Below are 12,271 nucleotides of genomic sequence, written 5' to 3'. Positions count from 1 at the left end.
CCATTACGCTCTCAAAATAGAATTCGGCATAGTCAATAGGTATTGGATTATGGCAGTGTATTGAACATTGGGAAACATCTTTTATGAAGCCTTCTTTTAAACCTCTTCTCGTTTAAACTTTATTCTTACTTACAAACCCGCATTTTCCCAATAATATCAGATTTGCCTACATAGTACCTACTAGGTACCCTAGAAACCTAAGTACCTAGTCTATCCGTTTGAAACGTTTATACCCCCTACACAACATCTACTTACAGAACTTGATTACTTACTTACTTACTTACTTACTTACTACCTACCTACATATCATCTTACTTACTTAAGTTACTACATACTTACCTACCTATACTAAGTATGTAACTTACATGAGTAGATATCTACTGATCTTATCTCATTCAAGTTTATATTACTCCTCTACCTACCTAGGTTAGGGTACTTACGCTCACATAATAAATAACCCAACAGCATAAACAACATAACGGCCATTGCATCAAACCGCTAAACCCGCATCTAGTCACAAGGTCCCGCCATTTATTCCACCGTATCTCATCTCATCTCATCTCGGTTCTTCTATTGCTATTGTTACAGAAACATCAATCATTCATCTATGGGGATCATGCTAGGCTTTGCTATCTTATGATACTAAGATGGCCCTCTCTACACCAACTAACGGATCTCGTCGTCTTAACCCGCTTCCGTCTCCGGCAAAAAATGATACGCCTAGATCATCAGGGCTAGTAAGGCCCATTTTGCCTCAAAGAGGTGTCACGAGTGCCTCTATCGATGATGCCTACGTGAGTTTCATCCTCTACTGTAATCCAGCCGTACCTTTGGAGACCGACACAGCCGCCCTTAGGGACGCTTTTCGAAATCCGCCAAAGAGCGAGGGCAAGAGCTTCAGCACATTCACCTTGTTTGAACTCATCAAAAAACTTCAGTCAAAGGAGCTTAAGACATGGGCTGAGTTGGCCTTAAGGCTGGGCGTGGAGCCACCGGATCACGATAAAGGACAGAGCTCTCAGAAAATACAACAGTATGCTGTTCGATTAAAGGTAAAGTCCAGCCCTGGTTATAACCCTATAGTCCTGTAGCCCTATATACAACCCTGTGTAGGTCTTAAGTGGGGAACAGAGCTTACTCTTATTAGCGATGGATGCATTCCATGCACATCAATGCCTTCTTCGATTACTTGCTGAATAACCCACATCCATATTGGACTCAGATTCCTACTGACCCAAACCCCGTATGTGAAGATGGCAGGGACGGCGTTGCCCCTGAAGATGATATGGCCTTGCGCGCTTTGTTACCTCATATTCGACCGCGTCGAGGTCGAAAGAGGCCCGGGGAAGACGGGTTGAGTAAATCCCCTTCGCAAAGGCCGAGGCTGGACTCGCCTTCGTCCAGTGGGGAAACCCGAACCACCAGACCCGACACTCTGGATCCATGGACCGCCCACCCAGACGGGAGAGTTGCAGCAAATTTTCAGCCCGTTGACCCGAGATCAAGTGTTTTGCCCGAAGCAAACTCCGCTTTTCCTTGGAGCAACGATGTCTCCCGTGAGCCAATGTCGGCCTATCCCCAATCCGCAATGACGCCATCTACCAGAGGGATATTCTGGGGCGATGCTGCAGAACCCCGTTCGGCGATCAGTCCCTCCAAGTTCAAGAGTCTAGGTCGTCGTCACGGCGCTAAGGTAGTCTCTTCGGCGTGGAGAAGCGGCGGGATTTCTGCCGGCGGCAGGCCCCGCGGGAGACCTCCGGTTAACCGTCTCAGCGACACTCCGTTGTCAGCGATTCCGGATGAGCGCAGAGAATATCAGATGCCTTTTGAAAAGGACCCGCCTCGATCAAGCATGACACCTGTGCCCATGTTCCCCCCGTTCCCTTCAGACCCGATACCTAGATCGGCGGCGCCCACCTCTGTGCCCACTTCTATGCCCACATCTGCACAAATGTCGATGCCAATGTCGGCGCCAACATCAGCACCAACATTGACGCCAACTTCCGCTCCCGGAAGTCGGCAATCTCGGCCAGGCAGGCTTTCTCTTCAAGTACCAGAAAGAGCCAGTGGTCCTGTTAGATTAGCAACCCCTCCACCCCCAGTTGTCATGATCAATGGGGAAAGCGCAATGAATGGAGGCGGTCCTAGTCCCGGTCCCAGTCCCGGTGCCAGTGTTCCTGCTGAAGCTACTGGGCTCGCCACAGAAATCCATGCAGAGGACGCATTTACGGTGCTTGATCGCACTTCGGCCCTTTTCACGGGCGCGTTTAACGATCATACGACCTCGAGCTTCAAATTCGAGCCAAACAACAAAGACAGGGTTAATTGCGAGGAGATTGAGGCTTTATTTATCGCAGACCTTCTGGAAGGTAATTGGTATGACGAGAAGGGACAACTTGGCCCCTCAGCTAGTCTCGATGAAGCGGCGGCACTGATCAAAACCGTCATCGCAAGTATCTCCAGACAGGCCCTCACTAAGGAAGCGTTTCTGATCAACCTCGCGGCACTGGCGGGTGTCAAATACATGATGAAGGCAGGAAGCAACACAGTACAACGCATAGAAATAGACAATGAACATACCAAATACTGCTGCGCGTGGGGCATGCGGTATGGTCCAGTCAACGGCGTATTTCGGCTCACGGAGACGGTGCCGCATAGGCGCTGGAAGAAAGGTGCGCAGCATCCAACTGCCGAGAGGCCTCTGGAAAGTGTCGATGTGCCCGCTGAGGGCGAAGCAGCGGCCGAGTATTGGCGGGCTAGGTACGCGGACCTCGTGCGAGCTGTCAATAAGAGAAGTGAGGAAGCTTCTCTTCTTATGAGAAAGGCCGCCAAAGAGGCACCGAGTGGTAATGAAAGTGTTGGTAGGGGGTAGAAGTAATGGAAAAATGGAGAAAGAGAAAGAAAGAGCTGTAGAAATAATCCGTGTATCGTGTATTTTATCCCCAGGTTTTATGTGAGGGGTGTTGTAGCCTGGCGATGCCTGAGCTGTCAGCTACAAGGGGACGGCGATAGCGATGGGGGTTTTCTTTCTCTATTTCTCGTCGTATGATGGTCATTTGGTTGTTTGGTTTGGTGTATACGTGTACTGTAAGTTTTCCTAAGATACCCCGAATTGCATGTATTGTCGGACTTGCTTTCATAGGTACCGGTACCGAGATTTAAAAAGGGGGAAGGTGGTGTTTTGTTGTTGCAACTGTGCAAGCATCTACGAATAATCTATATAATATCTACCTGGCGCCCTTAGAGACAAGCTCCTGATAGGTAAACCACATGCCTTGAGGTCACATATGCAAGCCAAAACAAGCCTGAACCTTGTGAGAGGCAACTTGATTTATACATATTGATTTATACCTAGGTAGGTACATGATGATTTATACATCAGCGAAGTTTCTGCTCCGTTGTAAGGAGCTAATAGTAACTGCAGATTCGAAACATGCTGAGGCACGGGTTAAAGAAGTGTTACAATCCCTATGTATACCTTGACCTCGTCATTTCGTATTCTCATTCTCCCTACATATCTTGAACATATCACCTATATATCCCGTAATACTATTCCTCGTTTAAGACACCTATAAACATCTAGCCTATGAAGCTTATAGTATGGTTTAACATCACTCCTAGATTACATCTATTATGTCGGAAAAAACTAAACAAGCACGGATGTAAGTATTAACAAATAAAGATGCTTCAGATACATTTCCCGAGGTATTAAACCAGCTGACGACGTTTATTCAACTCAGCCGTAAAACCTCAGCGTACCGCTATGATGAGACCACGGAAAAGGGGCATCGTGACTCAAGGGTCCATGTCGACCTGAACAACAACAACAGTGCCAAGTTAGCGAGCGCCCTAGACCGTCGTTGCAATAGTCCTAGCTGACTGATTCGATGACAACAGGATTTCGAACCCCTTGGCGCACATCCCCCGCGAGTATCTTCTTGGTCAAGTCACGAGATTCGCTGAGTGGCACGGCTTGACCGAATACGTTCCGCTCATGCGTAAGGGGGCCATTCTCGCACAAGATCCTACGAATTTCGAGCAAATCGAAGGCCCTGAAGCACTTGAAGCTGATAAGATCAATGCTTTGAAAAAAGAAATGGCTAACAAGTGGCGTGTGCCCTTGCTCCTTTACTTGACCATCATTACCTGCTCCATAGGAGCAGCCGTTCAAGGCTGGGACCAGGAGGGCAGCAACGGGGCCAACTTATCATTCCCTAAGCAATTCGGTATTGGCGGGACCTCCGATCACGATGTACTGCTTGTCGGTCTCATCAACGCGGCCCCTTATATCGGATCCGCCCTCATCGGTTGCTGGCTTTCGGACCCGTTGAACAACTTCTTTGGCCGGCGAGGTATGTACTGTGCTTGAAAGTTGAAAATGTTGCAACTGAACCCATCACAGGGACCATTTTTATCTCGGCCATCTTCTGTTTACTGACTCCCATCGGCGGAGCTTTAACCCAGAATTGGCAACAATTCTTCATCTCGAGAATACTCCTCGGCATCGGTATGGGTATAAAGGCTTCAACAGTACCGATCTTCGCGGCCGAGAACAGTCCAGCCTCTATCCGTGGTGCCCTAGTCATGTCATGGCAACTTTGGACTGCGTTTGGTATCTTTCTCGGGTGTTCTGCGAACCTTGCTGTTGGTCAACTTGGTAACATCGCCTGGAGGCGTATGCACCCCCTCGCTATTCTACTCAGTACTCTACTCTACCTTTGCTAATTTGATAATATCTGCAGTCCAAGTCGGCTCGGCTTTCATCCCAGCAGTACCACTCACACTTCTCATCCTTTTGTGTCCGGAATCGCCACGATGGTACATCAAGAAGCGCAGGTATCGGGATGCCTTTAATTCGCTTTTACGACTCCGTAATCATCCAATCCAGGCCGCTCGAGATCTTTATGCCATTCATACCCAAGTAGAAATCGAGCTGGAAGCTATCGGTGACACAACTTATATCAAGCGACTAGTTCAGCTCTTCACGATCCCTCGGGTTAGAAGAGCGACGCTTGCTTCATTCGTAGTCATGATCGGCCAGCAGATGTGTGGTTCGTTTATTTGTACGAGTGGTTAGAGCTAATGGGAGCAACAGCTAATGGGACACAGGCATCAATATCATAGCCTTTTACTCGTCTACCGTCTTTAAAGAGGCAGGAACTTCTGATTTCAACGCCCTCCTCGCCTCGTGGGGATTCGGCTTGGTTAACTTCATCTTTGCTTGGCCGGCCATTTGGACGATTGACACCTTCGGTCGCCGTGCTCTTCTTCTATTTACATTTCCCAACATGGCATGGTCTTTGTTGGCCTCCGGTCTCTGTACGCTTATCCCTAAAACATCACAACTGCATGTGGGACTTGTGGCATTGTTCGTCTACCTCTTTGCCGTTTTCTACTCCCCTGGCGAGGGACCCGTGCCCTTTACATACAGCGCAGAGGTATTTCCACTTTCCCACCGCGAGGTTGGCATGTCTTGGGCCGTGGCCACTTGTCTCTTCTGGGCCGCCGTGCTGTCCATTACGTTTCCAAAAATCCTGGCAGCTCTTGGTGTACTCGTAAGTCCGGGATATGTTTCTTTATATAATCTATATGAAGATGATGGCGATATTCTTAAGCTGACATACCTAATAACTAATCCAATCAGGGTTCCTTCTGTCTGTATGCTGGATTCAACGTTGCAGCCTTCATCATGATCTTCCTCTGGATGCCCGAAACGAAGCAACGCACCCTCGAGGAATTAGATTACGTCTTTGCTGTCCCTACGAGTGTATTTATCAAGTACAACACTACTAAGGTGGTTCCGTGGTGGTTCAGGCACTACATCCTGTGGCAGCATGACGCCACTTTAGAACCGCTCTATCGTTTTGATATGCAAGATGACCATTCTTCTACTGGTACACCAAGCATAGTGGTAGACGATCACGATCATTCAGGTACTATCAGTGACGCAGGGGCGACTATCGATACGAGGGAGTCTGATAGGCCACAGGAAACATCAGACAGCGCTATCGCTACAGCTACGGGAGCTGAAGCTGTTACTATATTCTCTCAGGCAGAGGGGGATGTGGCCGCTTTGCGTCGCTTTTCCTGGCACGGCTCGGGAACTCATAGACACCCTACTACGGATAGCCCATACTCTACGTGAGGTAGGCAAAGTTGAAAAGAAGGTTTCATCATGAGGGTGACTCTACACTATAGGTATTCAGTACCTACCTACTATGCAACTTGTACCCTTCTATATTGTACAATACCTACATGGTAGGAGAGATACCTAGGTTGCGTTCCGCCGAGGTTGGCATCCGTGTTCGTGGTGACTTGCAATTATCTAAGTTAGTTAATTAGACACTATCCTTTATGGAGTTGGATTTGCATCAACGCGCCATCTTGGTGTGGAAACTCGCTCAATAAGGTCCAATATTTTATTTATCTGCCTCGGTATCTTCGATTACGACGATGCGTAACTAAACGAAAAAAAAAAGGAGGCTAGGTAGTCCACCCTTATGATAAGTATTCATCCCAGGGTATCGTTGACGAGGCCAACTTCTTCATATATAAGCCACTCGGGGAATACGGCCGGGTTGGCAAAAGGGTTATGGACAAGCCTCTTCGTCGGCCGAATTTGATGAATTACCTACTACTAGTGTACGTAGTATGATAAACCTATGTATGACATTGTATGTAGGTAGGTAGGTAGTGTAGAAAGCTTAGTCACGATGTGGGAGCATTGCATAGTATGTCTTTAATACATAGTAGCAAGGAGAGTGAATGACGATCAGCGCGCGTGGCTTACGCCGGTGTGTTTTGAAATTCCGGTTTACGGGATTCACATGCGTTCAAGTGGATTTTTGTTAATAATGATTTTCATAACTAGTTGCATCCTCGTCGGCCCCTTTTATTTACTACGTAGTAGAGATTCTACTAACCTAGAGCATGTCCCAGCCAGCCCAGCCAGCCCAGTATCCTCAGTATCATCCCCTCCCCCCTCTTTACCCATCTCGCCTACCTGTGTATCTGCGCACATACTATGTACATAATAGTAGGATTGACATAGATTGACAGCAAAAGCTTGATTTCCTGTTATGCAAGTTATCAATAGTGGTCCTTGGTGACAATTGATCGATCCAACCGAGCCCCAGACTGAACCCCATTCGAACCGCTCAGACGGAGTTGATGGTTTACTGGAGAAAGATTGGATCTGAGATCTGCGTCATCATATCCTCTTTTCTTCTGCCCTGAATCCCTTGATGGTTCTTGAAGCCCTATTTGTGTAACTTCATTCGCTGGCGGGAAATGGGGAAATGGGCACTAAATGCGTTATAACTTCCAAGGCACGCTATGTGTACATATTCGTTCTCGTGCTTTTGACAACGTGTACATACGGTGTATGGGGCAGATTAGTTAGGATGAATGTTAAGCCATCGGACGAGAACATGGCGGAGTGAATTAGTTAACTTGAAGAAAAAAAAAAAAAAAAAAAAGGATGTAAAAAGAAAAAAAGAATGTAGAAAAAAAAATTTAAAAAAAATAAGGGTCTTACTCATGGGTCAGGGCTTTTAAAAATCGGGACGGAATGACACCCAAGATCTGAACTCTGCACGTCCGTCGTACAGACATCAATTGGTGATCTATAATATTGTGTACATATAGGGTACTTTATTGTGTACAAAGTTACTACAGACCAGTACAGAGTCTATGTACAATATGTACATAACTACATAACTAATTAGTACTAATAATTCGTCTGATTTCGTCGTCATCGGACACGCGACACACATCCACTTTCTTAACTAAAAGTTTTACTCTGAGAGTCCGAGTCTCCGACAAAATAATTGATGCAAGTACAGAATACCTTTGATGCATTGTTTTGACTCGCTTTCGCCTCCCGATTTAAGAAAGTGCTCCCAGGATTGAACCATTTCATGGCAATTGACCAACCAAATTGTCTGCACGTAATAAATGTCTAGTTCCACTGAAACATCTAGTCCGGGATGGGATCGTTACCTTGTACTATGCCATAAGCGAGTACCCCTGAATAACGTCAGCAACAATTCTTTCAATTTCTTTGTATGAAAGTTGCTGGTTAGGATGAGACTAAAACAAGTCAGATGTGAGATCTTCAAGTTCAATGCTTTAAGCCTTTAACTAAATCTATGGTAGAGAGGTACGTACATACATCAATACCTACCCGCCTAGTACTAGTAGTAGATCGATTTCTATGTGGAGCAAGTCTCAAGGGTCTCTCGGCGAACCTTCCAACTATGTCACTTAGAATGTCACTTAGAATGTCACTAAGCCTAGTTACTAGGTAGCTACTTCTAACGCGTTTAATTCTTCCCTTCCCTTCCCATCGGGTCACTGCATAATTATAGTACTCTTTGTACTCTACTACATACTGTAGGTATGTACGTAGTTGCTCGTTGTATCAATGATGTTAGACTACATACATATGTAACCGGTTAGTACCTAGTAGGTACTAACAGACAAACATATTTCACGATCCTTCTCTATTTTTATTATTATCATATTTTTTTACTTTCTTTCTTTCCGACTTTCCACTCTTCCAACCACCATCTTCCAAGTTTTCCCCTTGGTCTACCCTATGGAGCATTCTATGCTTTTGGATTTAGACCTATCCTCCCTCTATTAGACAGCTTGTCCGTCAGTCTTTCGTTTTGTCTAATTACCTCTATTGCCTCTATTGCCTCTATTGCCTCTATTGTCCAAATTTTTACTCGCCAATCCTAAAGTTACCTTTGTCTTCCGGCCGGTATTCAAGTGTATCTATCGCTTTCAAATTACTTCCCGTCGATCGCCTGGTGCCGTCCCGAAAGAAGTCCTTGTCTATTACCAACTCATTCGCTTGTGTATTCTGTCACTTCTGTCCCAAGAAGGGAAATAAAAGTTCTGAACCGTATCCTCGGGTCACGTACAAACGTGCACATCATCTGACGGATCACCACCTCCCTTTGTACATCTCTCCACCTTAGATGTCGATCCGTTCCCCTCGTTCTTCGAGAGGCTTTATGCAATTGGGTGCCTCACGACCTGAAATGGACAACGAGATCCCCTTGACTCAAGTTCGGAGCAATGCCAGCTCGACTGGCGCTAGAAAGCCCAACCAAGGCAATGTATCCGGCTTCAGTCCAGAAAGTCAGAACTCTCCCGACGAGAATGAGAAGCATGGCTTCTTCCACCGTGGTCGGAGGAGAGCTAAGGTACAAGAGCCTACCGGGGATGATACCCTAGCTACTGAGGGGACGTCCCTCAACGCCATGGGAAAGCTCTACAATAAGGTCATTCATGCTTCCGTCGTCACACGATATCTCGTGTATATCGTTCCCATAGCTTTGCTATTGGCTATTCCTCTCATTACTATCCCAGCAACAGGCAACAAAGACACCATTCTAGTCGGTCATGGCCCACGAACCAATGCAGAATCCGAGACCCCCGCCGTGTATTCGCCTGGACCACAGCTATTCGACCTTTTCCTCTGGATAGAACTAGCGTGGCTGAGTTTATGGGTGGGCAAAGTCGTTGCCCACCTTCTTCCTCCTCTGTTCATGTTTTTCACAGGAGTTGTCAGTGCAGGAACTCGCAAATATGCCGTCGTCATCCGTGCCCTCGAGATACCCCTTTCGCTTTTCTTTTGGGCCCTGGCCGACTTCTTCTTGTTCACTGGCTTAATTAACACCAAGTACAACAACGTTGAATGGGTTACCGTAATTCGGAGAATCCTGGGAGCGCTTTTCGCTTCTTCTGCCGTCTTCCTCGTGGAGAAGGCTATCATTCAACTGATCAGTGTAACATATCACCAAAGGTCCTTTGCCAACCGAATCAAAGACTCCAAACGAGAAGTCCATCTCCTAGGCTTGATGTACGATGCCTCTCGGCAGTTGTTTCCCATGTACTGCCGAGAGTTTATCGAAGAGGACGAGCTTATTAACGATAGTATCGAGATAATGCTCGCTGGCGGGAAGAAGGGGAGAAAAAACAAGAGGAACGGGGCAGCTACTCCTATGAGACTGATTGGAAATGTTGGTCGCATTGGCGACAAAGTCACATCCGTGTTTGGAAACCTCGCCTCTGAGATTACCGGCAAGCAAGTATTCAACCCAAACTCTGCCCATTCGATAGTCGTAGAGGCCTTAGAGAAAGTTAGGACTTCAGAGGCGCTCGCGAAACGAATTTGGATGTCATTTGTTGTCGAGGGTAACGAGGCCCTCTACGTGGATGATATCATCGAGGTTCTCGGCCCGGCCCATCATGAAGAAGCCGAAGAATGTTTCGGGGCAATCGACGCAGATGGGAACGGGGATATCAGCCTCGATGAAATGATTAGGAAGGTGATTGAGACTGGAAAGGAGAGAAAGGCCATTGGAAACAGCATGAAGGACATTAGTCAAGCCTTAGCTGTGTTCGACCAAGTCCTCCTCTTTGTCGTCCTCCTAATTGTTATCTTCATATTCCGTAAGTGCTCAATGCCGATTTATTACACTCGTAACTTAGCTGACATTTCATCCTAGTCGCATTCTTCCAGAGTACGTTTATTACCACTCTTGCGACTGCCGGCACAGCTTTACTCTCGCTGTCTTTCGTTTTCGCCGTCACTACGCAGGAATTCTTGGGTTCCTGCATTTTCCTGTTCGTCAAGCACCCCTACGATGTTGGAGACAGAGTCGATATTGCGGGATCGGAGAAAGAGCAGTTGGTTGTTGAAAAGATATCCCTGCTCTACACTGTCTTCAATCGCATCGATAAGATGCAGGTCGTCCAGGTGCCAAATATTGTCTTGAACAATCTTTGGATTGAAAACGTTACCCGCAGTAAAGCCATGAAGGAAGTCATCGACATCAACGTTTCGTATGATACATCTTTTGAGGATATCGAGCTTTTGCGGGCTGAGATGGAGAAGTTTGTGAGGGCGCCTGAGAATTCGCGAGACTTCCAGCCGGATATCTCGATTGCAGTTGCAGGAGTCGGTGATTTAGACAAGCTTCAGCTAAAGGTCGCCATCAAGCACAAGTCGAACTGGCATAACGACGCTATCCGCGCCACCCGGCGCTCTAAATTTATGTGTGCACTTACCCTCGCCTTGAAAAAGGTGCCTATCTATGCGCCTGGTGGAGGTACTGAGGCATTGGGCGGCCACACGAACCCAACCTATTCCGTCAGTGTTACAGACAGGGAAGCCGCCGCCGCTCGTGACAAGGCCAACCAAGAAAAAGAAGCTTTACGTTTGGTGCCTTCAGCACCCGCCGTAGACCCTTCGGAATCTGACAAGTCTGGTGGCCCCTTGGACCGAGAGGCGAAGGCCGCTCAGGGTATCAACTCTTTGAACCCCGCTACAGCAGTAGCTGATACCTGGCGGGATGACGAGAAAGATGAACCTCGTCACGGGTCGATGGAACGCCAACGTTCGCATGATATAGAATCTATCCGCCTAGACCTCCATAAGAGAGAGAGTCAGCGCAGCGGTGGCCGTCGCCGGGCAGGCGAGACTTTGCCTCCGCCATCATCAGGTGGGAACCCTCCTGGGTTCCAAGTCACCCAACATATGGGAGGATTTGATGAAGAAGCGCAGGTGGGCGGGCCGAACCCGTACCATGCTGGCCAGTCTGGAAACTCCTTGCACCCTCAAGCGTCGACGCGCACCAACCGATCGGGTGGGCGAACCTCGGGTAGCATGCGAAGAAATGCGCCAGGTGACTCTCACCAGCAGCGCTAGAGCCGCGGATATTCTATACCTTGACCGATTCTTTTCTTTTCTCGTTAGTAGACATCCGTAAATTAGATTATGGATCTTTGATTAGGGACGGCGTTTGAAACGGGGTGGAATGATGATACAATTAAAACGCATGGATTCGCTCGGCTGTTGTCAGAAGGGCTCTGGCAGCGTCACGAAGTCTATAGGTGATAAGGTGAAGGCCTGTGGAGGGGTTTATAGACAGTAACGTCGGTGGAGACGTGAATGAGTGTTATGATGAGGACAGATCACTTGCAGACAGATCATAAATTGTAGATTACGACGGTCGATGACAGAACGTGTCTTGGTGGATTACCTAAACTAGATAGCCTTATTGTATTGATTACCGTGGTTAACCTAGTTCACATAAATGAGTCTTGTTATCCAGCTATGCTCTGCATAGGTAAGTTACTTATTGTATGGTAGGGATTATCATTCCCAACATCTACCTAAACTCACTTCAAGGAAGTTTTGACTATGAAGTTATCATAGACGTTTACGCACTGCTCTATCTAAGTAATAAAGAAG

At 47.2% G+C, this 12,271-nt stretch overlaps 3 protein-coding genes across 3 annotated transcripts; all 3 read left to right on the top strand.

Moving 5' to 3' along the window:
• Nucleotides 1-356: 356 nt before the first annotated feature.
• GGS25DRAFT_201617 (ARS binding protein 2-domain-containing protein) lies at nt 357-2,904 on the top strand. The gene is made up of 2 exons (XM_049256807.1): nt 357-1,052; nt 1,148-2,904. The coding sequence occupies exons 1-2, from the start codon at nt 648-650 to the stop codon at nt 2,870-2,872; spliced, it is 2,130 nt and encodes a 709-aa protein (XP_049119344.1). The 5' UTR covers nt 357-647; the 3' UTR covers nt 2,873-2,904.
• A 645-nt stretch (nt 2,905-3,549) lies between these two features.
• On the top strand, nt 3,550-6,344 carry GGS25DRAFT_483282 (uncharacterized protein). Its single transcript, XM_049260344.1, has 7 exons — nt 3,550-3,662; nt 3,741-3,836; nt 3,898-4,352; nt 4,403-4,675; nt 4,743-5,051; nt 5,110-5,555; nt 5,645-6,344. Exons 1-7 carry the CDS (start codon nt 3,634-3,636, stop codon nt 6,143-6,145), a joined length of 2,109 nt encoding a protein of 702 aa, XP_049119343.1. The 5' UTR covers nt 3,550-3,633; the 3' UTR covers nt 6,146-6,344.
• A 2,340-nt stretch (nt 6,345-8,684) lies between these two features.
• On the top strand, nt 8,685-12,100 carry GGS25DRAFT_483278 (Mechanosensitive ion channel-domain-containing protein). The gene is made up of 2 exons (XM_049260343.1): nt 8,685-10,467; nt 10,524-12,100. Exons 1-2 carry the CDS (start codon nt 8,988-8,990, stop codon nt 11,723-11,725), a joined length of 2,682 nt encoding a protein of 893 aa, XP_049119342.1. The 5' UTR covers nt 8,685-8,987; the 3' UTR covers nt 11,726-12,100.
• The last annotated feature ends 171 nt before the right edge of the window (nt 12,101-12,271 follow it).

The sequence above is a fragment of the Hypoxylon fragiforme genome (genome assembly GCF_022984875.1).
Source record: "Hypoxylon fragiforme strain CBS 206.31 chromosome Unknown GGS25scaffold_3, whole genome shotgun sequence".
Taxonomy (NCBI): domain Eukaryota; kingdom Fungi; phylum Ascomycota; class Sordariomycetes; order Xylariales; family Hypoxylaceae; genus Hypoxylon; species Hypoxylon fragiforme.
The sequence above is the reverse complement of the archived record's forward strand: the minus strand, read 5'-3'. Positions and strand labels throughout refer to the sequence as shown.